General features: G+C 49.7%; 9 protein-coding genes across 9 annotated transcripts; 6 read left to right on the top strand and 3 right to left on the bottom strand.

Annotated features, from left to right (window-relative positions):
• Positions 1-15: 15 nt before the first annotated feature.
• On the top strand, positions 16-2300 carry BDV37DRAFT_274056 (putative PHD finger domain protein; the record flags this gene model as incomplete). Its single annotated transcript, XM_032085163.1, has 2 exons — positions 16-1784; positions 1841-2300. The coding sequence occupies 2 exons, from the start codon at positions 16-18 to the stop codon at positions 2298-2300; spliced, it is 2229 nt and encodes a 742-aa protein (XP_031938246.1).
• Positions 2301-2839: 539 nt separating this feature from the next.
• BDV37DRAFT_194517 (putative lectin family integral membrane protein) lies at positions 2840-4986 on the bottom strand. Its single transcript, XM_032079734.1, has 6 exons — positions 4526-4986; positions 4402-4468; positions 4271-4341; positions 4034-4214; positions 3271-3985; positions 2840-3213 (listed from the first exon to the last, which is right to left on the bottom strand). Exons 1-6 carry the CDS (start codon positions 4612-4614, stop codon positions 3086-3088), a joined length of 1251 nt encoding a protein of 416 aa, XP_031938245.1. The 5' UTR covers positions 4615-4986; the 3' UTR covers positions 2840-3085.
• A 163-nt stretch (positions 4987-5149) lies between these two features.
• BDV37DRAFT_256387 (dolichyl-P-Glc:Glc1Man(9)GlcNAc(2)-PP-dolichol alpha-1,3-glucosyltransferase ALG8) lies at positions 5150-7107 on the top strand. Its single transcript, XM_032082832.1, has 6 exons — positions 5150-5257; positions 5343-5421; positions 5483-5676; positions 5734-6227; positions 6277-6416; positions 6474-7107. Exons 1-6 carry the CDS (start codon positions 5181-5183, stop codon positions 7002-7004), a joined length of 1515 nt encoding a protein of 504 aa, XP_031938244.1. The 5' UTR covers positions 5150-5180; the 3' UTR covers positions 7005-7107.
• Positions 7108-9182: 2075 nt separating this feature from the next.
• BDV37DRAFT_256385 (DDT domain protein) lies at positions 9183-13420 on the top strand. The gene is made up of 7 exons (XM_032082831.1): positions 9183-9710; positions 9805-9870; positions 9926-10069; positions 10126-10228; positions 10290-10306; positions 10369-11966; positions 12022-13420. Exons 1-7 carry the CDS (start codon positions 9708-9710, stop codon positions 13091-13093), a joined length of 3003 nt encoding a protein of 1000 aa, XP_031938243.1. The 5' UTR covers positions 9183-9707; the 3' UTR covers positions 13094-13420.
• A 661-nt stretch (positions 13421-14081) lies between these two features.
• BDV37DRAFT_274052 (coenzyme A transporter) lies at positions 14082-15346 on the top strand (the record flags this gene model as incomplete). The annotated part of the gene is made up of 2 exons (XM_032085162.1): positions 14082-14288; positions 14366-15346. 2 exons carry the CDS (start codon positions 14082-14084, stop codon positions 15344-15346), a joined length of 1188 nt encoding a protein of 395 aa, XP_031938242.1.
• Positions 15347-15807: 461 nt separating this feature from the next.
• Positions 15808-17050, top strand: BDV37DRAFT_194407 (RNA-binding ATPase activator ESF2). The gene has a single exon (XM_032079732.1). The coding sequence runs from the start codon at positions 15971-15973 to the stop codon at positions 16958-16960; it is 990 nt and encodes a 329-aa protein (XP_031938241.1). The 5' UTR covers positions 15808-15970; the 3' UTR covers positions 16961-17050.
• On the bottom strand, positions 17051-18964 carry BDV37DRAFT_194406 (ribosome-binding protein NMD3). Its single transcript, XM_032079731.1, has 4 exons — positions 18811-18964; positions 18611-18752; positions 18269-18559; positions 17051-18211 (listed from the first exon to the last, which is right to left on the bottom strand). The coding sequence occupies exons 1-4, from the start codon at positions 18867-18869 to the stop codon at positions 17141-17143; spliced, it is 1563 nt and encodes a 520-aa protein (XP_031938240.1). The 5' UTR covers positions 18870-18964; the 3' UTR covers positions 17051-17140.
• Positions 18965-19114: 150 nt separating this feature from the next.
• BDV37DRAFT_274049 (Pex12 amino terminal region-domain-containing protein) lies at positions 19115-22936 on the top strand (the record flags this gene model as incomplete). The annotated part of the gene is made up of 4 exons (XM_032085161.1): positions 19115-21056; positions 21192-21195; positions 21449-21489; positions 21543-22936. 4 exons carry the CDS (start codon positions 19115-19117, stop codon positions 22934-22936), a joined length of 3381 nt encoding a protein of 1126 aa, XP_031938239.1.
• A 272-nt stretch (positions 22937-23208) lies between these two features.
• On the bottom strand, positions 23209-24958 carry BDV37DRAFT_286152 (glycoside hydrolase family 125 protein; the record flags this gene model as incomplete). Its single annotated transcript, XM_032087873.1, has 3 exons — positions 23209-23480; positions 23548-24752; positions 24822-24958. The coding sequence occupies 3 exons, from the start codon at positions 24956-24958 to the stop codon at positions 23209-23211; spliced, it is 1614 nt and encodes a 537-aa protein (XP_031938238.1).
• Positions 24959-25078: the final 120 nt, after the last annotated feature.

Genomic DNA, 25078 nt, shown 5'->3' with positions numbered 1-25078 from the left:
CCATCTGCAGCAGACATGCGCAAGGCAGGATTAGGCCCTCTCAAGCCAAGTACACAAAATACCACTACCAAGAAAGATCAGCGGCCAGTCCAGAACGGGGATAAAGAGATCAGCAAGCCGCAAACACCATTGACACCTGCTGAAGAACCGATACCTGAACCTGTCATTCCAAAGGACAATACTGCGCAGGATGTGACTGCATTTACGACACTTCCTGTCCCTAACTCAACTGATGTTGATGTAGTGAAACTCCGATCCGCAGTTGAAAATGCCCTCCATATGGCTTCTGAGACTGGTAATCGTCCTGTCATTCGTGGACTACTCCGCCTCTGGGAGACATGTGGCAAAGATTCTTTTGCTCTATCTGTTTTGGAGGGTGTTTGTGGAGCGAATCCTGGGGCCCGTGAACAGTCAGTGTTCCAAACTGTGATGCGCACTGCCTGGAAAGAGGTGCAGTCGGAGGAAAATACAGAAGTATTGCCTACTGTAGCGCCAGCTATGGGGCGTACGCGATCTGCCAGTAGCGTGTCTTCGCTGTCTTCTGCTAAGTCACTCGATGTCGAAACATTCGCCCCAGGAATGGCACCGGGAGCGGCGAACGCTCGCTCTCGCGGCAGAGGAAAGCACTCCAAGTCTACACAGAAGGCCGTTGATAGCGAAGCTTCAGAACCCCCAAGTCGCCGCTCCGTATTTCCATCTAGTGACACTACTCTTCAGCGCAGGCGTGCATTGGAAGAAAATCCCGAATTCTCGGCAGAAGCCGTCAAGGCTAAACGTACTCGCTTACAAAGGTCTTTTCCGAAAATCACTGCTACTGAGAGTAGACTCCGTTCATCACTTGCTTCTGAACCCCCTTCAGGTGTCACAACCCCTTCTGCCACTACAGCCGGCCAACCCCAGACCGCCGCGGAAGGAACCGTTGCCGAACAGAGAGAGAGATCAGAAAGTCCGGCAAGTAGCGATGCTGGAGACAACCGGCGCCTGACGCCTACAATGGCCGTCAACAGGGAGAATGGTGAGGAGAACAATGATTTCTGCCGTGAATGCAACGGAAGCGGCCAGCTTTTATGCTGCGACGGATGTGTGAACTCATTCCACTTCTCCTGTCTTAATCCACCCCTGGATCCCGCCAACCCGCCAGAAGGGGATTGGTTCTGTCCAAGATGCTCCATCCTGAAACCCATGGGTACATTGCTTGTCGCTGTAGACAAGGTTCCGCATAAAGACTTTGCTCTTCCCTCTCGCTTGCGTAGCTATTTTGCTGGGGTGCAAACGGGCGATAAAGGGCAATACGATGAAGTCTTACCCTTTCCCAGAATCAATCCTCGGAGCGGGAGGAATCGCTCTGGTCGGTATGATGATCCATTCCTGCTGAGAACAGTAGATGCGAAAGGCAAACTCATTCTCTGCCATGGCTGTGGCCGTACCACTAACGGTCGTCGGCCCATTATTCAATGCGATTTTTGTCCTCTCGCCTTCCATATGGATTGTATAGATCCTCCTCTAGCTATACCTCCCGCCCAAAAGCCGGGGAGTGATCGTACATATCATAGCTGGATGTGCCCCGACCACAGTTGGCATGACAAGTTTTTCATTGTTCAAGACGAGGAGGGGTACGATTTGGTAAAACGTGTTCGCCGTCCGAAAAACCCTCGTCTGATAGACGTTGAAATACTTCCGGATGAAGAAGAAGATGAGAAGATAGAGGAGCAGGAGGAAGAGGGTATCATGTATCGTGTTTCGGAGAAAGGGATTAAGCTCGATTTTATTCAACGAGTCAAACGGTCAGTATATCTTTGGATAATGCGTCTCACTTCAATTTATCTAATGATACTTGCAGGGAAAACGAAGAACTTGCGATGAAAAAAGCTGCCGCTGACAAATACTATGAGTATGTTCGCCAACGACATGACGAACTTACGTCCAAGGCCCACGCGTTTTATGCAGCTCAGAATCCAGAAGTTATAGAAGAGGACACAACTACTGCGATTCTCAACTCCCGTACCGCTGCTGAACGAGAGGCCGCGGCAAATTTAATCACCTTTGCCCAGGGCAACAGTACCGAAGTTGAGGATAGCAAGATCGGCCTCCTCATCGATCAGTTGAAAGCGAACGTGTCGCCGGACTTTATGCCTTCGGCCGAGAGCGAGATTGCATCGCTTCGATCTTTGCAACGATTGATTGAACTACGCATAACAGACCTGAGGACTCAGTCTGCTCCAGCTGAATCTTCGGCCGTCAATTCCCCAGACGTTGAGCACATGGACGCTCAACCTACCAACCCATCTGCCAGCACATAACCGGAGGTACCTATTGGTGATATCCGAGCCTTGTGCCTCCTGGGTTACATGACTATTGTTCCTCTTCCTACTCCATATTCGAGCGCTTGTTGTGATTCATCCCCCGATAATACATGTGCAATGAATTAGGCAAGCCCCTCGGTGGGTGTACGGAAACCGTTTAATGTTGTGACGAACTTGTTGTTTCGGCAGACTTCCAATATTCTCTATTTCTCATATTCCAGTTCCTAGTGGTGGTTGTTTTGAGGTATATGCCGCAGACAACCAAAGTGGATACATATCCTTTTTGTACGATATTTTAGAATTCTCTCTCTCGCATTATTTGGCAAGGCATGGGTGGTGGGACTTTTAGCATTCTCATTGGTGTGTTTTTATTTTTGTTTCCTCTGTAGAGCTTTCATGTCGCAGACTTTTCAAGACTGGTCAAATATAGTGATCTGCAGTTCACAAATCTTACAAGCCCGAAAGAACAAAATCTCCAGGATAAAACAGATAGGAATAAATCTAGATATACAACGTTCCAAATAACTACAACAAACACAGTAAGACTACTTCGCGACTTCCAAGCAAAAGCTTTTCTTCAAAGCCTGAACACGCCGAAACAGAGATGAGGAGCAGTACAAAGCCGATGCAAAGTTCGCGTTACTACATGACTTTCGTGGATCTGAGATTCCATGCCCACGTCTCTGGAGGTGGAACATGGAATCGAGGATGGTGAAACAAGAATTGCGTATCATGTGTTGGGTAATTTCCAAGACTAGTCTTGTGAGATGCTTGTTTTCCGTTTAGAGGAATTTCTTGGGCATGTTTGCGCGGCGGCGCTTGTACACGATGTAAGAGACTGCCAGGAAGACCTGGAAAGCGATGATAAGGCAGATGAAGAAGCCCATGCGTGGAGTGGAGGCGGTGATTGCTGTTCATGATGTTAGTATCTGGTTTATAAACGGGGAACTGGGAGGGATCGACATACCGCTGAGGACAGAGCCCTGGAGATGCTCAGTCAAGGTCTGGTGAGAAGAACGGAGGGTATCCTGGAGCTGATTGAAGCGGCTGTGGTAGTCCTTGCCTTCCAGGTCACGCTGGATGGTTTGCAGCATCTGCTCGATCTTCTGGAGGCGGGCATCGAAACCGGCGACTTGCTCCTTGGTTGCGAGTTTCTGCTGAAGATCGAGGTGGCGGTTCTCGCTTTGCTTGGCTTGGTTGCCGATCTCGCGGATGACGTTGCTGGTAGCCTTGTTGACGAGTTCAATGCGAGCAGCAAGGTCAACGAACTGGTCGGTCCTGGGTTGTTGCTGCGTTTGGGCCTGGGCAGCAACTGGTTGTTGCTGTTGCTGCTGCTGCTGCTGCTGCTGCTGGTTGTTTTGCTGCTGGGCTGGTGGGGCTGTTCCAGACTGAGCAGTCTGCAAGACAAACTTGAAGACCTCGAAAGAGTCGGGGTTTTCTGGCGTCGCGGCTGTTACACCGAATGTGTTGCCAGCAGGAAGAGAGACCTTGTCTGTGGCGAAGCATAGTTTGTCATCGACGGTAACTTCCAAGTTGGCATTTGTATGCTTGACACGAACAACGGAAGCCCGTCCCAGGTTGCGATAAGAGTAGTCACAGTGTCCGAAAGCAAGGCTGTCTACACTTCTATGACTCTTATAGTCTGTTGTGCCATCGTTGAGGAATCCTCTAATGCTACCTCTCTAGTATCATGTCAGCACTAATCAACGAGCCAGGATCATGAGACTCACTCTTCCGCCGTGCATATCAACGACGAGTGCGAATCCGTCCCATTGGCCAACAGTGTAAATGCTAGAAGTGCCAATCTTGCTCTGGCCATCTTTAGCATACCAGAGCTGGAGGTTGCCTCCTCCTCTCTCAACTCCAGATGCTCGGAACTGAAATTCAGCAGACCATTCCGATTGGGAAACCCTGTGTTCATTTTTAGTGATTTCAAAGCCTATAATGGGGGACTAATTCAGACTCACGGAGACTGGGACCAAGCAAACCCTCTGGTGTTGCCAGGGTAAGGGGGAGTAAGAATTAGCTTGTTGGAGAGCTAGTGATGTCAGCACTGATTTTCACCACTAGCTAAATCAGTTGAACAATGAAGACATACAACTTGAGGAGAATGTCCTTCTCCTCCAATTGACCATCCCGGAATGGTGTCCCTGGCGGGTGATAGCCTAGAAAAAATGTCAGGCTATAGTACACAACGCTTCATCAAGGGGGTGATTCATTACGTTTGACCATGGCCGAAGCTAGAGCCTTCGATCACAGTTTGTGCCGCAGCGAGAGCAGCGAACAATGGTAAAGAAGTTGAAAACTTCATAGTGTCTATACAATCAATCGAGTATCACTACTTGTTAGGGAAGCGCCTTGTCGATCTATGCCAAATGGCAGAAACAGCGTTTTGATAATTCAAAGAAAGGAAGACCCAAAGAAACAGAAGCAAAAAGGATTGACCACTGGGTATCAGAAGCGTCACTGATCAGGAGCAGCTCGGCGATTCAATAACGCGGAGACAACACGACTAGTGGTCCACCCAACCACAATGGCGATCACGCAGTAGCGGATCTCTCTGATAATTGAGACGGTCGCCGGTGAAAAGTCGACCAAATGTTGAATGTTGAGATTGGAGAGAACGACAGAATGACGGACTCCTACGTCCGAAGCTAATTCCATGAAGCTGCAGCTACTTGAGCGCTAAATCGATCGGTATGATATGCCGAAGGGACACACTGGCCTTTGTCGGTGGGCATCCGCGTGTCACGTGAACAGCTCCCCAGATTATCTAGAGGGTCCGTTCCATGGGAAGATCTCCCCTGGCAGGAACCTCAATGCTCCACGTTCGTTATCTTCCGTGCCTTTGACAGCGCAACATGCGCAACAGCTTCAATGGCTGACCTATACCCTTCTCTGGCGCAATGCGCCATCGTTGCTACAGCCTTCAAGGTTCTCCTTTTCCCCGCATAGTATGTCGGTCCAATTGAAACCCAAAGAAGCATGTCTATGTCTGCCAATCTTTTACCTCACGCTGACCCCGGGCTTTTGTTGTAGTAAATCGACCGACTTCGAGGTTCACCGGAACTGGCTTGCAATCACCCATTCATTACCTGTCAAGGAATGGTACTACGAGGTCTGTTGCGAACGCCGCATACTCTCCGATTTCCTTTTTACTGAAACCGATCCCCGGTTAGAAAACATCAGAATGGACACTCGACTATCCCCCTTTTTTCGCAGCATTTGAGTGGCTATTGTCGCAAGCGGCGCAGTATGCGGACCCTGCGATGTTGATCGTCAAGAATCTCAATTATGATTCCTGGCAGACAATCTACTTTCAGCGAGCAACTGTTATTCTTAGTGAACTCGTTCTCATCTTCGCATTGAATCGGTACAGCTCCTGTTTCTCAATTTTCTAAGGTAGCTACAGACGCTAACGTGGTATTAGCTTCATCAAATCTGCGCCTCAGTCTAATAAGCAACTTGCGCATATTGCCAGCCTCTCAATTCTGTTGTCGCCCGGTCTGCTGATCATCGACCACATCCATTTCCAGTATAACGGTTTTATGTACGGGGTACTGATCCTGTCCATCGTACTTGCACGAAAGCAGTCGACGCTCCTCTACAGTGGTATCACTTTTGCCATTTTGCTCTGCATGAAACATATTCATCTCTATCTCTCGTTGGCCTACTTTGTCTACCTGCTGAGAACTTACTGTCTTGACCCTAAGTCGGTCTTTCGACCCAGATTTGGAAATATTATCAAGCTTGGTCTGGGTGTCGTTAGTGTCTTTGGCGTAGCATTCGGTCCATTCGTCTATTGGAATCAGGTGTTCCAACTGAAAGATCGACTCTTCCCGTTCTCAAGGGGTCTGTGCCATGCCTACTGGGCGCCTAACATCTGGGCAATGTATTCCTTTGCTGATCGTGTCCTCATTTTACGTATGTACCAGCGCTCTGAACTTTTGCGTGGCATAACTAATTTCGGTAGTTGCCCCACGTTTGGGTCTTTCTATTAACCAGGAGGCCCTAACGAGTGTTACGCGGGGTCTTGTCGGAGATACCTCGTTTGCTGTTCTTCCAGAGGTGACTAAGGAACACACTTTTGCGCTTACTTTTCTGTTTCAGCTGGTACGTGATTTCAGTATCCTACATAACTTTCCAGTTCTTGTACTCATGGAGATATAGCTTCCGTTGATCAAACTGTGGCGGAGCCCTGGCGATTGGGACGTATTTGTTGGTGCCATTACGCTCTGCGGATATGCTTCATTCCTATTCGGCTGGCATGTTCATGAAAAAGCCGTCCTCCTGATCATCATACCTTTCAGTCTCATAGCCCTCAGAGACAGGCGGTACTTTAGCGCGTTCAGGTCTCTTGCGATAGCTGGGCATGTCTCGCTCTTCCCCTTACTGTTTACTGCGGCCGAGTTCCCTATCAAGACCGTATACACCGTCTTTTGGTTGGTCTTATTCCTGTTTGTATTTGAGCAGGTAGCACCAGTTCCCGAACGACCACGGATCTTCCCGATTGTCGACCGCTTCTCCTTGCTATACCTGGCAGTGGCCATTCCACTGATCATCTACTGCTCACTTGTACACCAGTTGATTTTTGGACTGGAACGGTACGAGTTCTTGCCCTTGATGTTCATGAGCAGCTATTCCGCCTTGGGCGTGGTAGGCAGTTGGATAGGATTCATGGTTGTGTACTTTACCGCATAGTAAAATATAATATAAAGTCTTAATGTGAGAATACCTTCTTGATGGATTTGCAATAGCCAGTGTGAGGGAAGGAACTCTTGCGTGTTGTGTTACACAGGAGAAGTCCCAGAAAATGAGACTCTTCCAATGTCATGAATGATGTAATTGACGGCCCTCGGAATTATTGAATGTTTGGTTTGTTTGTTTGCATCCACGTGCTTCGGAAGTGGACCCACTCGATCATCCAAATTTGCAAAGTTTATCAGCCTTCAGGCCCAAACAGGTTAGACTCCACTTTTAAAGATGACCGATCCCATGGATGTGACACTGCAGAACGTTACAGCAATTTTAACATCAATACAATGGCCAAGCAAAAATAAACCAATGCTGCTATTAAATTAATTAGTCTATTGATTAATACTAAATGCCTACGTATATATTTATATGGTTACTCTCTCAGTCAAGAACTCTAGCATTGTCAGTCTAAATAGGTATTTGCATTCGTCATATTCCGATGTCGATGTATATTTTCCAGTACCCGTTAGGTGATGGATCACAGCGATTTTGCATTTTCTCTTCCTCTTGCTCCCATTCCCCAACGAAACAGTGGATAAGTCTAGTATTAGTCGGTAGAAATCAAATCTTAGTAATTTTACTCCTGCTCGCATCGTTTCCCTTTGTTTTTATTACAACGTCCCTATTGTTCTTTACCCTTTTCCGATGTGCTATTGAGATGCTGAGAAGCCTCAGATACCAAGACAAGCCAAGGCCAAATTCAATAACCATACAACCTACCTAAACGACTTGTGCGAGTACTAAGCACTCATATGGCGAGTATTCCATGATATGTTACTTGTAAATCGTTTATCTAAATAACAATATCTAGGTGAAAACATTGCGTGGTCCCTGTGCTTCAAGGCAAATAGTGCTGCTCAGATGCTACATTCGTCCGAGTTTTCTTGATACTGCTTCAAAAATTGAATCATCAGATGTAGGATATGTGGAAAGCAATTATAACTCAGGTTTGCCGTATTATCGTCTCTGTCTGACCATAAAATAGGAAAGCGCTCTTCATAGTAGTGCAAATTGTGGAGAGTACAGAGGCAATACTGGCTTTCTAGTTCACAAAGAAAGTCAGAAACACCCACTTGAAATTCGATTCTTGTGTATTATGAACCAGAAGAGAGTAGAATGCTGGGGACCTCTTGCATTCGTGCAAGCGTAGGAGGTAGCTTTGTATGAGACGAACTCAATTTGGAACTTCGTTACTGGGAGATAGTGAGATTAACAAGATCACCTGGTGATACGTAGAGATAAATATAGCAAATATAAAGCGTGTGTTATGTACTATATGTGGGGCGTCACCTTTGATGGTGAGATAGCTTGAAAGCATCACACTTTAGGAAGGGCTGCTGAGTGGCAATGAAGTACGTTGAATGAAATAAAGGTAGGCTTTTCAATAATGAGACCTAGAAGAAACGATGGGTAGTTGTCTTAATTGCGTGTGTAGAGGATACTTGAGCTATACAAATGTAATTGTTGAGATCATTGCGGGGAGTGCTGTATATATGGCGAGCCGAGTATCCAATGTTCGATATCTCAGAAATCTTTAAAGCCCCAGGAGCACTTGGATTTCCGAGTCAGTAGAGGCCGAGTCACCCCAAAACAGGGATTTGTGCGAAGCAGTGGTGTATAATCCACCAAGTGACCCTTGATTGTGGACGTAGTATAGATGTGGTGGCTATCCATCATTAACCCTAGGAGTCCAACTACACTCCGTAGAAATGGGCCAACGCCTCGGCTGATATCGAGCGACTATGGAGAAATAGGAAGATTATAGCATATAAGCAAAATGTCATCAAATTCTACAGAAAATAACGAGCCGAACAAGTGCAAATACCCGTATAGTTGGGGCAATGCGAGTGTGGCAGAGAGGGTCAAGAAGCGATGGGGGGAGAGTCAGTGCTTGCACCCTCCCACACTCCTTCAGCGTTACTCCCTATCGGGTATAGCCGTCCTTTGTCCGCCCGACATCTTGTCCGGCCAGTTCTCCTCCTCTCGTCCAATCATCGTCCGCCGTGCCTCGGCGGCCCTCCCACCATTGCCGCAATGATCCTCATGGCCCGGTGGTTCTGCCGTTGCGGCGACCGCTTCTCCTTTCTCTTTCTCTGGAGATTCTTCATTTTCTTCTTCTTCTTCTTTTATACTATCTTCTCCTTCTTCCTCACGCGACCTCCCACACGGCACCTTGTTTTTGGATATCACCAGCATTGCGGATCCACATTGCTGCCGAGCTCTCTTGCAGCTACCCGATTTTCTGGATTTTTGTTCTCGTGTTGGGGTCATCATATTCCCGCGCACCCGTGTATAGCGCGATTGGAGACGCGTCCAGTCAGTAAGTTCTCACAAGACCTACCTCGTCTGTTATTTGGCGATTTTGCTTGGAGTGGATCTACGAATATACTTCTATACCTCCGCTACAACTCCGGAGCTTCTCCGCGCAACACGTCCGCGCCTGCGTCCTTGTCTCCAACACGACCAATGCCACTCGCAGCATTGGTAACACTCCATTTGCCTTAACTCTTGGTTCTGTCATGCGCCCTTGGTTTGCGCTGTTGTTTACCGAACTAACAATCTTTTCCAATTATACAGATTGTCCATGCTCAGTGACATCACCAATAATCTATGCTAAATTGGCGCATTTCTTTCATTCCCTAGAGGACCATGGTACGCTGCAAGCTTCCACGGCCCCCGGTTGCCCGCCGACTATGTTGGAAGAAGACACAGATATAGCGAACGAGGTCTGCTTACATCTTTTTAGGTGCTGTTTAAGCGGAAGCCCGTCCAATACCTCCCCCGACCCGTTATCGAAGATGACAGTTCCGAGGCATGTGCATTCGACAAGGGCAATGGAAACACATTTGCTTACAGCGATCATATAGGTTTGGGTCATCCCGGAGACCAACGAAGTCTTCACTCAGTATGAACCGTACCTTCAGCGAATGGACTTCTACAAACAGAGAAGATTTATCTGCGAGATTACAGGCCATTCAGGCTTGACATTCTTCGAAGCGCTTAGATCGGAAGTACGTCTCTGTGGCTTTTCTGCTGTTCAGGTGTCAATACTAAGTCTTATTACTAGCTGGAGGAATCGCGGGAAGTTAATAACACGTTCCCTGACGCTTTGAAGGAGCCCATCCTGCGAAGGATTCAATTCTCCACTGTATCGCGGGTCGACAACCTTGGTACGTATGGCAACTTCCGTGGGGGGGGTTTTTTTTTTGAGACTAACAGCCGGATCTACAGTGGATGAGATTTATGAAGTGAGTTAGATGCGTCTTAGATGAGTTTGTTCCCGACCTAACTTTATACCCAACAAAATCAGGAATTTAAGCAGGACTTTTACCCTGGGGAGCCCGTTTTGATATTGCTGGATGACAACACACGCCTCCATGGTATGATCAGAGACAAGGCCAATTTCGCAGAACAACTGTATCCGGATGGCACCGTTAAATCTCCAGCATACGCGACATATCTCGTAAAAGTGCTAGATCGTCCGAATGAGGAAGCTCTATTGGACCAAGAGCACATTACTCGAGATCGAAAAACCTTCACGAAACAAATGTTGCGTGCTTTCATCAAGAACAATGTAACGCGGGAGTCTTGGAACGGCGCTCCTTGGCTAGTGAAATCATCGATTGCGGAAGAATACAGAATTCCCACGGAGGTACCGAAACATCTGCAATACGGAGCTAAGGTGGCAGAAAAGAAGGCGATGAAGAAGGCAGACCAAGAGGGTTTCTTCGGGTTTTTCGCATCACAGCAACTCCCTGAATTGAAACCCGCCGTGAAGGGCCAAAAATCCAAACCTTCCCAACAGGATTTGGCGCGGTCCAAGGAGGCGCAGTTCCTCGAGTATCAAAGATCTCTCAATGGCAACCCGACTTTCGTTGTGAGCAACAAAACCACTGGAGCCGCTCGTTCGTCCAAATCTCAGGAGACTGACAAGAAATCGCAGACTGCTACTGCAGTTGTCGTCAAAACTGAAACCCCTAGACCGCCATCACCTCCTCCAATCAAATATCCTATCGAGGATCTAGATATCGCACCGGACCGCGAAAAGAAAAAGCAAAGGCCAGCTTTGAAGTTCTTGAAAGTCAACGAGTCAGACAGTCCTGATGATGAAGATTTGCTACATGATAATATCGACATGAAGTCAGTGGGATTGCTTCTCGAGACGTGGAATACCCTCAACGTGTACTGCGAAGTCTTCCAGTTGGACTCGTTTACCTTCGATGATTTTCTCCAGGCCATGCGCTTTTCATCCGAGGAGGTAGACTGTGAACTCTTCGTTGAGATGCATTGTGCTGTTTTGAAGAAACTGGTTAATTCAGAGAAGGATGAGAATGGCGCTGTGCAGATCTCGCTTCCCGATCTTCCGGTAGAGGAATCTGATTCCGACGAAGAGGATGAAGAAGAAGAAGAGGAAGAAAGCCCTGAGCCCGAACCGGTGGTGACTAGAATGACTACTCGGAGTAGCCTGGCCAAGGCAGAAGCGGAAACCCTGAAAGCACAAGCTAATCGCAGCCGCTCTAATTCAGTAGAGGTCAAAATCCATCGGGCTGCCGAGATGTTTGGAGACTATGGCTGGATAGATCGTCTCCGGAAGCGAGACTTCCGCAACGGTGGTTGGGAGTTAGTCATGGTTGGCTTACTGCACCAACTATCCGCTCGTCCACGGATGGAGAAGGTCTGTAACGATATACTCAAGCATTTGGCTCCTCTCGATGCGGAGCCGACCCAAGATACTGTCCAGCACCAGTATGCTACCCTCGATATCAACCTGCGCGCTGAAGCCCTCCAAATCATATGCATGCTCAGTCTGGAGACCAAAGCTATTCGAAATTATCTGGAGGAGTGCAGTAATCAAATGACCGAGTTCCGCAAGGAGAAGATCGAATATCAAAAGGCTCGCAAAGCAGGGTACGTAGATCGATATACAGGCCTACAGTGTGTTTTGGTTGACATTTTATTCCAGACTCGAAGAACTTCGACGGTTACACCAAGAACGGAAAGCACTCCAACCCGAGCCAGAAAAGTCACCCTCGCCAGCGCCAGAATTGGAAGCACTGGAAGACTCCAAGATGACTGGAGTTGACGGGGAGTCTGATCAAGTCGCGGATTCCGAAGAGGAAGAGGAAGCTCCTCAGCGGTCGCTGCGTGGAGGACTGGATAGAGTTCTTGAGAGGAAACGAAAGCAAGAAGAAGAACAGAAACGAAAGGAACAGTTAGCCAAACAGCCGAAGGGCACGAAGCAATATCAGAGGGTGCTGAAGAAGATCGACGACCAAAAAGCGAACATCGAGAAGCTCGAAGAGAAGATCGACGTGGTGGACAACGATTTGAGAGAAGCCGATTGCCCCCGAACCAGGTGTCTTGGAAAGGACAGGTTTTGTAACCGATACTGGTGGTTCGAGCGAAATGCAATGCCGTACGGGGGTATGCCGAACAGTTCAACAGCAGAGGCTCAGTTTGCCAATGCCCGCTTATGGGTCCAAGGACCCGACGAAATGGAGCGTGTAGGGTTCATTGACGTGCCTGACGATCAGAAGAAGCAATACCAGAAAGAATTCCATACAACTCCAGCGGATCGCAAGAAGGCCGAAGAAGGACCCACCAGGCTCTCGAACGCGGATGAATGGGGTTACTACGATGACCCTGATGCTGTGGACAAACTTATTGATTGGCTTGACTCGCGGGGTAATCGAGAATTGAGATTACGCAAAGAGCTGCTGCTTCAGCGTGACCACATTGTCAAGTACATGAAGTTCCGTATGGAATACCTTGCGCAGACGGCCGAGAGGGCTGAATCGGAGGAGATGCCCACGAAGCGAATGACGACCAGAAACAAGACCTACGTGGACGACCACAAGCACCGTTGTCTGAGCTGGCATAACACGACAGCCATGTCTGAGAACGGGCATCTTCATGTAGATGCCTCGCGACCAACCAAGCGAGTCAAGAGGGCCACTGACGACCCCAAAGAGATCAAGGCGGTTAATCGCCAGGGCAAACCCTTGACAAGGCAAGGCTCACGTTACCACTTCTAGCATAACCGTTTTTTATTCGATCGGCGTTTAATGGCACCTTTTATGGGGTTTTAAGGATACATTTGGGGAGCGGCGAGCAATAAAAAGGTCTTTCTTACTGGTATACACGAGCAACGAGACCATGAAAGTTTGGATCGCAGCACATATCTTTTATGTACAAAGTGAAAATATCTTGCATCGGGGAGCTGAGGATGGTTTAGTTGGTAGACGTTTGTACATAGATCAACTCTAGTAGTTTTGGAGCTGTCAAGAGGGCAAACTCGTTGCACTGCAGATAAAACATCACAATATAGAGGCATACTATAGCACCATCGATGGGAACATAATGCTTTTTTTCCCCCAAGCATTTATGTTATTTTATTTTATTTCATTTTTTGGATACTATTCTACCTGGTACACTGTTACTGCTGGATCTTTCGTCAAAGTGACAAATCCGTGGTCAGCCGTTGGCCACCCGACGGTCATGTGATAGGAAACATCCGCCACTCGGTTATCGTCGCGTATTAAGACCGTACGCAGGCCCGGTTTAAAGGGAAGCGGGTCGGTATCGGCACGTCAGCAGCGTAACGTCACTTCCGCCGAGTTTCCGCTTTCCACCCGGAGCAGAGGAATGAAGAATGCGGCCAGGTCGGGCTTTTCTAACTGATAATTGTTTTATGGGTCGTTCATAGAAGGATCCTGCAATTTACTTGTTATTTGCTGTCTGTGATTTTGAAGGTTGTCTCCTTTCTCCGTGGGGTAGATCCGCCCGTATCTCCGTCTTGAAATTCTTTCGTGAAATATCCATGGCATTTGATTACTGCCGATAGCCCGTGACCCTGACGTCGGATTCTCCTCACCACCATCCAACCGGGCTTCCTGCCTGGACGTGCTTGTACTCATGTCTGCTGTCGCACCGGAACATGCACATGATCCATCACCGATCAGCTCCAGAAACTCTCAGCCTTACCGCGTAGTAACGGACGCCGTCCCGCACTTGCATCCTCAGATGGAACAGGCCACAGATTCAAGACCAGCACGAGGGTCCACGGCTGGTGATGTGAGTAGGGTACCGATGACACAGACGACCGCCGTTGATGATGCTTCGTCGCCGGGTTATAAAAAGAACAGCCTTGAAGGCCCGCAACAAATGAACAAGCGGAGTTTGGACTATGTATTAAGGAGCGGGCTTGCGGGGGGTGTGGCGGGGTGTGCGGTAAGTTACACTGTTTAGCCATATAGTGCCAGGTGAGGTGTCGCGAGTATGCCAAATGCTAACTGTTGTTTTCATAGGCAAAAACAGCAGTTGCGCCGCTTGACCGTGTCAAGATCCTTTTCCAGGCATCGAACCCGCAGTTCGCCAAGTATACAGGCAGCTGGTCTGGCCTGCTATCCGCAGTTCGAGACATTAATCGTCACGAAGGGAGGAGGGGCCTGTTTAAAGGTCATTCTGCGACACTTCTCCGCATTTTCCCTTATGCCGCAATCAAGTTTCTCGCATATGAACAGATCCGAGCGGTGATAATCCCGTCGCGGGACAAGGAAACGCCGTTTCGCCGATTGATTTCTGGGAGTTTGGCGGGGATCACATCGGTTTTCTTTACGTACCCATTGGAACTAATTCGAGTACGATTAGCGTTCGAGACCAACCGATCTTCTCGGTCTTCCTTCACGGACATTTTCCGACAGATCTACCGCGAGCGGGTTTCGCCGCCTTCCGTACCAAGCGGGCTACCGTCCAGCCATTCAGCCTCAGCTGCAGCCACTGCCGTGACCGAAGTCTCTGCTGTCGTGAACAAAGTTGTTCCTAGCTCTGGACTGGCGAACTTTTATCGTGGATTTGCGCCTACCCTCATGGGAATGCTTCCCTATGCGGGAATGTCGTTCCTTACACACGACACTGTTGGTGACTGGCTTCGGTCACCGGCACTCGCGCAATACACAACTATTCCAGGATCTGAGGCACAGTCCAAGAAAGGATCGCATCGAACTCAACTGACCGCTGCGGCGGAACTTTTCTCTGGGGCCTTTGCCGGTCTTGTCTCTCAGACGTCATCCTATCCGCTAGAGGTCATCCGGCGGCGGATGCAAGTAGGAGGAGTAGTGGGCGATGGCCATCGACTAGGAATAGCCGAGACGGCCCGGACGATCTGGTTCGAGAGAGGCTTCCGGGGGTTCTGGGTGGGCCTGTCTATTGGATACCTCAAGATAATCCCCATGACAGCCATAAGCTTCTTCGTGTACGAGCGGATGAAGTGGTCCTTGGGCATTTGAAAATGCTTAGGCGACTGCTTGTTATATTCCTTTACTTCATCGACCTGTCCATTTGGGCAAGACGGGAGAACTCCTGCCATGTGGGCTCCGGTTTTTTGCTGTTCTCCTTATATATATTGTTGCAGTTCTATTTTACCTAGATTCAGAGGTATTGGCGTCGTTTGGTTGTCATGGTTGACATTGTTCATACCCATTCTTTGCATGATGAGGCAAGAAGTGCCTCTGGTGGTCCTGTACATAGGTACGTGGTTTGACTTTAGTGCATGAACAGGATTGTTTATAGATGAAAAAATATACATCTTGAAAAGAGTCTTAAATTAAGTACCGCACTATTAGAACCAGGCAACTGAACCTTCACTAAGTTAGCACTACGTAGTACGATACTGAGTTATGTCTGGGGGAAAACCTAAACTCCTCCTCTGATTGGCCAGCCACCTGCAGCAAAGCACAGACCAACAGCGGAACAAAAAAGTTGTCCGGCCTTCCAGAACAATTTATCATTTTCAGAACAGGTCGATCTGAAAAGTGCATATATCCTCGAAACCCCAAAAGGAGAAAGGAAAACATCTCCAACAACTCACTTACCAAACTACCCCCACCACAATTCGCAAACAGAAAGACAACATGACAACGCGTAAGAGAAATGAATTCCTCGACCTCGCCCCAAGCGACGACGAAGACAACGACCGCGGCTACGACTCCGAAGCGGCTGAAGAAAGCAAAGCGCGAATCTCCAAGCGCAGACGAACGCAAAACCAAACCGACGAATCCGACCAAAGCGACAATGACTCCGACGAAGACCTAAAACTAAGCAAGAGCAAAGGCAAAGCCAAGAAGCCCCAGCAATCCGAAGATGATGACAACGACGATGACGAACAAGAAGAGACCACCGGCGCGCAATACCTAGACGTCACAGAACAGGAAACGAAACCGAGCAAGCGGAAACCATTGGATAAGGGCAAGCCGCCGAAGAAGAACAAGACCGGGGTTGTCTATCTCTCGTCGCTACCGCCTTATTTGAAACCGTTTGCGTTGAAGAGTATGCTGGAGGCGAGGTCGTTCGGGCCGATTACGAAGGTGTTCTTGTCGCCTTCTGTGAGGCCGGCTTCGGCGCCGCGGAGGAGGTCGAATAAGCGGAAGACGTATACGGATGGGTGGGTTGAGTTTGCGTCGAAGAAGACGGCTAAGCTTTGTGCGGAGACGTTGAATGCGTCGATTGTTGGGGGGAGGAAGGGCGGTTGGTACCATGATGATGTGTGGAACATGAAGTATTTGAAGGGCTTCAAATGGGGCGATCTGATGGAACAGGTGCAGAGGGAGAGACAGGAGAGGGAGGCTAAGCAGCGCATTGAGGACTCACGGGCCAGGAAAGAGGACAAGGTCTTCCTTCAGGGTGTTGAGACAGGTAAGGTGCTTGATGGAATGCAGAGAAAGAACGAAGAGAAGAAGAAAAGGAAGATGGAGGCTGGTGATGTGGGCGGCCAGCAGACCAACGAGCTCAAAATTAGGAGAACCTTCAAACAGAATGAGGTTAAGAGGGGCCGTCATACGATCCAGGATGGTGCAGCTGCTTTGGAGGATGATACAAAGAGGGTGTTGGGGAAGATTTTCTAGTCGATTCATGTACAGTTCTTAAAAGATATCCTTATCAGCGAAACAAGCTTTGTTGGTTTAAAATATTCTAGCAGATCTGCCTTTGCTATGTACTCGGACCTAACTTTTATACCGCCAAATCAATGTCTCCAATGAACGCCGGACCCTTGGTGTCAAATCATGATTGTAAATAGACAGAACTTATGCGTCATCGTTCATGTTCAGCTCATCAAAGTCATCAAGCAACTCGTCCATGTTGATCTTGGGCACGCCCTCATCCTCGCTGTCTTCATCCATCTCCATACCACCCGCATTCTGGTTCTTCCGGGCCTTGTACAGCTCGATAGTGCCCCGTAGCTCCTGGTCTTCCTCGACGTCGCGAAGGAACATTTCGAAATCGGCTTCGAGACGCTCGCGTTCCTGCTCCTGCTTGCGGCTTCCGCCGGTAGGGGCTTGGAGTGCTTCCTCCTCGTGCTCACGAGCCATACGCTTGACCCGCCAGTTGCGGGTCTTGTTCTTCTTGCGCATGTAGTGCTTCTTGACAAGGACAACATCTGGAATTGTGGAGCTGTATTGGCTACTGGCCTCAATAGCATCATAATTGGGGTCGTTGAACATTGTGCCAGTCAGATGGTAGCCTAGAACAGAGTCTCCAACATGGAGAATTCCGCCTAGATGAGTACGGGTAAAGTAGGTCTGGTCGTTGGAGCCTAAGTCCGACGCGCGGGCAACGGTCGCTTCGGCAAGGTGGAATCGCCCGTTTGACCTGCCCACCGGCTCAATATCCATGACGATGAACTCAACCAATTCAGTGACATCCGCGAGGTTCTTGAACGGCGATCTCCAGTAAGTCGCGCCGGGAACCTCGGCTGTCTGAAGTGTGTTGGGATCCAAGAGTTGAATTGTAGTTCCGATTCGGTAGCATAGTGTCAGTGGCGAGATATTGCCTATCGACCGGGCTAACTTGATAGGGATAGCAACAAGGTCATCCTTGCAAATAGGAACTATTTCGACCGAGTAGGAGAACTTATAGGACTTCGTCGATGTATGGATGTCCATAGAGATAAGCTCTGATGCCTTCTTCACCTTGACAGGTACAACTGAAGAAAGGAACTCAACCATCTTCTCTGCATGGCTTCTCTGGCTGAAGTAGAAGTCCAATCCGTCCTTTGCTTCTTTGATGTTATTGGTTTCTTGATGCGCGCGGTGACGAAGAATAAGCTGTTCTAGATAAAGGAATGTTCGCTTATGCGGAACCTTCTGTCGTACTTGCTGCCAAGTAAGTTAGTACAGTTAATACGCTCCGGGATGGTTGAACTGGTAACTTACAACTGATGCGACCCACGTATGTGGGGAAAACGAACGAAGACAGTCGGAACATTGTTGGTAATGAACGACATACTCGACAACAAATGCCTGTTGCAGAATTGTCCCTGCGGCCACCTCCTGTTGAATGGTGATTTTGACTTTGATACGTCTCGAGTGAGGTTCAGTCCAGATGAAACTGGCATCGATGATCCGGACCTTCGTCAGGCCACGAAGCTTGCGCAGACATAGCGCCAACAACTCTTTTGACTCAAGCGCTGCACTGACCCAGCTGTTGGGGGGTAGAAGCCATCGCTGCGCGAGGTTAGTGACACCCTAATGTCCACTTCCGAGACACACACACACCTCACAATCTCTGCAAGTATGGACAACCGCCTCTCTTTGGATACCTTCGGAAATATCGACAGTCGATCTAACACAGTCTTGACAAAGCGCACCGGCGGCTGTTGTTCCATCGATCGGGGCACCGCAGTTACAACAGAGGATACTAGATTATGTGTGTTAGCCATAGCGGGGTAAGATACGTAGAAAGGAGGTCGACATACGTCGCAGCTACATGGTCCTGCGCAGCGATAGGGACCGGCGCATCCAAATCCATCGACATATTTGCAAAATCCTGCCGTAGACTGATATGATACCGAGACAAAAAGAGGTAGGATGAATTGAAACTTATGGGTTACTCGATTTGTAACTTTTTTTTTTGCCGCGGGGGAAAGATTTCCGTTTGCTTTGTTTGATTGCTTAATAATGCTGTTTGTCACGTTTGTTCTGAGCTTGAGCAGATGTCATCGTTTTTTCTAGTTCCCTTCTCAGCCAGCAACACTTTCTCATATGTAATATACTCGCACTATGCATCGGACACTGTTAAGGAGCCCCTGGTGCCGCCAGGAGGCTATCTTGCCACTTCGGAACATAACCTCTGTCTCAGTACATCGCCGGCCTTTCCTTGCAGCTTCACCCTACAAGCATAATTCACGGACCTTTTCGTCAAGACCCTACCTTGCGTCAGAGCAGCCGTCGCATCCAACACCCACAGAAGGAAGGGATATTTCGTCAGAAAATGAACCATCCGGGTCGACTAGTCATGTCCCATGGTATCTGCAAGAAGAGATGCCAGTTTCCGAATCACGGATATCATCCCGAGATCAAATCCCAGAATTACCAGAGGACCCACCTGCGATTCTTTCCCCATTCCTCGATTATGTTTTCAAAGACCTTGGATTGGATGAACTTAAGCTGATTGACTTACGGGGTCTGGAAACACCTCCTGCTCTTGGTGCAAATGTCATCATGATCATTGGAACTGCCAGAAGTGTGAAGCATCTAAACGTTTCCGCAGATCGTCTCTGCCGTTGGCTAAGGAGCAATTACAAATTGTCCCCATACGCAGATGGGCTACTGGGTCGGAATGAGCTCAAGATCAAGCTGCGACGCAAAGCTCGGCGAGCCAGACTTGCAAGCCGTTCCGGCGCCATGTTCGATGACAAGGATGATGGAATCACCACAGGCTGGATATGTGTGAACGCCGGCGTTGTGGAGGAAAGCCCTGTGCTGGAGAAAGACGAAACGTTTGAGGGGTTCGGACAGGTCGGCAGGGGTACGAGGATTGTCGTGCAGATCTTCACAGAGGAGAAGAGGGCCGAAGTCGACCTTGAAAGCCTGTGGCAGGGAACCCTAGACCGTGCCGAGCGAGAGAAAAAGAAGTATTCCGAGGTCACTCGCAATGCGCCTCCTGAAGAGGTTCGTGATTCCAATTCGATAGATCTACCACCATCTGACCGTGCATCTGGAAAAGTCCCCAGGTCAACAGTAAGCCTCCTATTTGAGCAGAAGAGGCATTTTCACAGCACCCGACCTATCGGCTGTCCTAGCGGCAGAGATAATGTCAACAGTGTGGCAAGGCTCCTGGCATCGGGACCACCAAGCGGACGCCTTGCTCATGGAGATGTTTTTAGTGCTGGTATTTCTACATACTCCTTATTCCAATATCTTGAAAGCTTGCCAAGTGAGACCGCTCGGCAGGAGCTGGGGACTGGCCCAGAAGACCTAGGCTCGACCCTCTTTCTTCAACTTTTCTATAACCGTTTATCAGCCTTGTCTGCAGAGGAATCAGCTGTAGCCCAGGTCAAACTACTATGCATGGCTATTACCCGTCAACACTTGGCCTACAGCAAAAAAGGTTTATGGACGGCGTTCATGAGATGCACTGCTTCAGGATATCATGTCTCTGATGATCTTGGCTTCGATGTTGTCTCAGCAATTTTGACGGAGTCACCCCCAGATGACCGCAATAGTGGGTCTTTTTTGCCAGACTCGGACAGAGAACTTGCTGTTCGGGTTTTGGAACATCTCTCCCTTCGTGGTACAAATGTTTTGAATATGAAAGTGTTAAACATGCTACATAGAGCGACTAGTACCGCATCCCCTGAGGTGGCCCGACGAATCTCACGTATTATAAAGACCCTTGACGTACCTTTTGACCCCGACCACTCCCGCGTCCTCATGGCAACACTTTTTCAGAACCGGGACTATGATGGATTCTGGAAGTTGTGGCGCAAGTTACCTCTGACTGATAGTCCACGTACCGGTGCAGACTACGAGATGCTGTTCCGGCTACATGCCGAACTAGGCGATGAGCTTCGCGCTCGAGACTGTCTGTCAACATGGGTGCCCATGATGACCCGGGAGGAAACTCCGATCCTGCTGCAGGGGCAGCTCCTGCAGCATGTAAAACAATGCCTTGTTGTGGCAGACCCGGATATTGAACAAAGCGCGGCGAGTGGAGCTACAAGTGACTTGGCCCGAATATGGAACGAGTGCCAAAAGAATATCTAACCTATGATCATCTTGGCTGTGTCGGACTCTGTTGCAGCCTTGGGGTGCTGTTGAAACATTGGAAATGTATATAATCATTGTAATTTTATAGTCTTGTATAATAACAAAAACGCCTTGTATAGTGGCAGCTGGCAATCGATACCTTAGCACTTGAGCGTATGCATTGGGAAGTCCGATAAGGGCCAAGGCACATGCCGATAAGCCTCGGCTCAATCCGCCCCAACGCCGTCCGGGGTCAAGCACCGCATTCGACTCATCTCCGCATCCTCTTCCATCCCAAGCAAAAACCAATTCAGCGTCCGGTGGAGGATGACTGGCCGATACACACGCGATGGAATATTTACCCAGTCTTCAACAGGAGTTTGACGAGCTCAAGCCGTCCCTATTCGGTAGGTTGCAATGCTCTAACGGTTCCGACGACCGCCGGCTGATAACGGCATAGAACTCCTCGCCGAACAGCAACTGTCGGACCTTCTACCTCCCTCCATTCGATATATCCTTGCGGTTGCCACTCACCGCCATCCTCGGTACCTGCTGCGGATACTGAATTCCTACGATGAGATTTACGCATTTCTATCGTTGATAGTTGAGCGGTACTATCTCCGCAATTTTGGAGGCTCTTTCACCGAGAACTTCTACTCTCTCAAGCGTGAGCGCGTTCTCCGGACCAAGAATGGCGAGATCCCACGCGCCCAGCTCGGCGCTCCAGGCCCCGTCCGTGAGACACTTAAACTGCGCTCCTCAGATGTATGGAAGAACCTGCTCCTCATGGTGGGTATCCCGTACCTCAAACGCAAGCTAGACGAAGGCTACGATATCCACGCCGCCCCCCAGGCATCGCTGATCATGAGCGGCGGACCCCGATATGACCCCAATGACGACCTCCCACCAAACCCAACCATCCGGCAGCGATTACTCCACTACTATAAGTGGTTCCTTCGAAACGTATACCCGTCCGTCAACGCCGCTTACTACTTCTCTATTCTGGCCTTCAATCTGGCCTACCTATTTGACAACACGAAATATTCCTCCCCATTCCTTTGGCTCATTGGCACCCGAATTCGCCGGCTGGGTGGCGCTGATCACAAGGCCATTGCAGACATGCTGGAAGCGAAGCCAGCTGCTGGCCCCGGTGGCCGGGGACGCTCCCGCCCAGGCTCCGGCCTGCTAGGTCTACTGAGCCCCCAGAACCTCTACCCCCAACTCCTGTCATCTCTCCGCTACTTCCTCCCCGCCTCTATCTTCGCCCTGAAGTTCCTCGAGTGGTGGCACGCGAGCGACTTCTCGCGCCAACTAGCCCGGAAAGCAACCGAAGTCCTGGACTTACCGGCCCCGGTCACGAACGGAATGGTTCTCCCTTCGGAGAGAAAGAAGCTTGCCGAAGAAAAAGAGAAGAAGAAACAAGAACCCGACTCGCCGACGCGCAAATCGGCCCTCAAATCTTCCCGCAAACGCATCCAACCGCCTATCTCGGCCACCTCATACTTACCTATCTTCACTGTCCCTCTCCCGCCCCCGGACTCGGATGCGGCATCGACCTGTCCCATCTGTCTTAACCAGCTGGCGAATCCGACTGCGTGCCAGACGGGATATGTCTTTTGTTATGTGTGTGTCTTCCATTGGCTTAACGGAGAGCATCAGAGACAAATCGACTTCATGAATGGAGAGGGCGCAGGCGCCGCATGGGAGGATGAGTCCGAGGATGAGGAGGCAAAGAAGGCTAGTGGCGATGGTCAGAGTCGGGAAGGTAAATGGGAAAGTGGGAAGGGCAGATGTCCTGTGACGGGAAGAAGAGTGCTGGGCGGTACGGAAGGTTTGAGACGAGTATTGATTTAGAATTAGTACTCCTGTATAAACACCCCTTATAGCATATACTACATGTGACATGGTCAATTACATACGTTATTAGTACGCACTCTTAAGCCATCCATCTCTACGCTCTTGGTACGTTTACGCCAAACCCTAAGTTCCTAAATTTGCAGTATACCCATCTTTCACCGTAGTACCATATATACACACCTCATATTAAGTGCTTACGCCATAGCAACACTACACTAAGCTTAGGAACAAGACTCGGGTATAACCTATCAAGGCACATGACCAACCAATCACTCAATAACATACGGCTTCGCCCCCTCCCCAAAGATCAAATGCGGTCTTTCCGCTGCAACCTTCAGAATAGTCTGAGCAAAGACCGAGTTCGCCCATGCGAACCACGGCCTCGTATACTTTTCAATGTTATTCACGTCGATCGACTCGTGCACAAGACCCAGGAGACTCGAGTTCCGGACAAGATTGATACACTCGATGATCTCAGCATCCGAGTCGGAGGTCTGGGCCTGTATGAGAAGGGACATTGGCCAGGCGTATTGGAGGCCGGCTGTGCGATTTTCATTAGAATTATCTTCCAATATGATGAAGGAGTGGGGGGAAAAGGAGAGTCATACCATGAGGACCACCAATACCGTGGAAAGCAGATCCCTTGAAGTAATACGGGTTCCCGTCCTTACTGAGGACCATCTTCCGGGTATTCTGGTATACCTTGTCGTCCTTGTCGACGTAGCCCAAGACAGGGAGCGAAAGAAGAGACGGGACGTTCGCGTCGTCCATCAGAATGCGGGATCCGTAGCCGTCGACTTCGAACGCAAAGACGTCACCGAACTTGGGGTGATTGACTATGCCGTGCTCGCGGACTGCCTTGTCGAGGTTCTCGCCTCGGTCTTGGAGCTGTTGCGCGAGGTCGGCTTTGCCGCCTGCTTTGCGGAGCACTTCTGCTGTCTTCTTCAGCTGGACGGCCATCATGGCATTGGGCGGGATGAAGAAGCCCAGGATGGTGGCGTCGTCGCTGGGCCGGAAGGCGCTGCGGATGAGTCCAGTGCCGTGGTTCAGGGGGTTACCGACGCCGGCTAGGTTGAGGGTCTCGGTGCCCAGGGTGGTGGTGCGCTGGAATGTGTACTGGTTTGTGACGAACTCGTCGTTGTTGAAGGTCGGCTGTGATTGCGCGTCTAGGACTTTCAGGAGGGTGTCCAGGGCCAGGTACCAGCGGTCTGTGAGGAACTCGGTTGATGCAGTGTTTTCGTAGAATTCCGTCCCGAGGGCGAGGAAGTTGGCTAGGGAGTCGAGCTCGTACTTGCATTCGAAGACGACGGACGGCTCGTATGCGGGGTGGACCTTGTCGTCCTGGCCGTTGTCCGTGGGTTTGATACCGCTGGGTGGTGGCGGCTGGAAGGCGTTGCAGTATGGGGATTGGATGACGAACTCAGCCTGCGTGTTGATTGCGCCCAGGATGAGGTTGTGCAGGTTCTTGTCTTTCTTGGCTAGCGCCTGGTAGCCAGACAATTGGTTTGTTGAGTCGCGCAGCCATTCTGCGTTGATGTCGCCTGTTACGACGAAGGTCTGGGGGCCGTTCCATTGCGAGCTGGCTCTTTTGGCCCTTCGTGATGCTTGCGCGGAGGAGCCGTCTGTGTGCCATCTGATGGTCGTGTCTAGGGTGTTGGGGAAGGCGTTCTTGAACAATTGAGCAAGATCTTTGTCTTCTATGCGTGATGTGATGTCTTCAATGACCTGTTCTACCGCTGGAGAGCTGAAGGTGCGACATTCCTGAGCTGGTCGTTGGAAGGGTAGGTTCAAAGGACCTCCGCTGTATGGGGGGCTGCCGGGGGGGGGGAGGGGTTTAGCATGAAGAAGATGCCTGCGATCGCAAGATCGAATAGAGACTTACTGTGGTGCTGTGGAGTATGTGAGATAGTCTGGACAAGCCCGTCGCAGAATAGCAGGATCGTCACGTAGTCTTGCAGAGCCCTGCGCGTGGCAGCAAGCTGCAAGGGCGACGATCAGCGCTGCTGAGGAGCGCGTCATGATGGACGGGGCTTGAGAAGGTGCGTTTTGTGTTTCAGGATGTCGCGTATATACAGAGCAAGCGATCAGCCCGGAACAAGGATCAGAGACTACGGATAGTACTGAGAGAAGTTGGTAGTT

Source organism: Aspergillus pseudonomiae, assembly GCF_009193645.1.
Source record: "Aspergillus pseudonomiae strain CBS 119388 unplaced genomic scaffold BDV37scaffold_71, whole genome shotgun sequence".
Taxonomy (NCBI): domain Eukaryota; kingdom Fungi; phylum Ascomycota; class Eurotiomycetes; order Eurotiales; family Aspergillaceae; genus Aspergillus; species Aspergillus pseudonomiae.
Note: the sequence above shows the minus strand (reverse complement) of the source record. Positions and strands in the feature narration are given on the sequence as shown.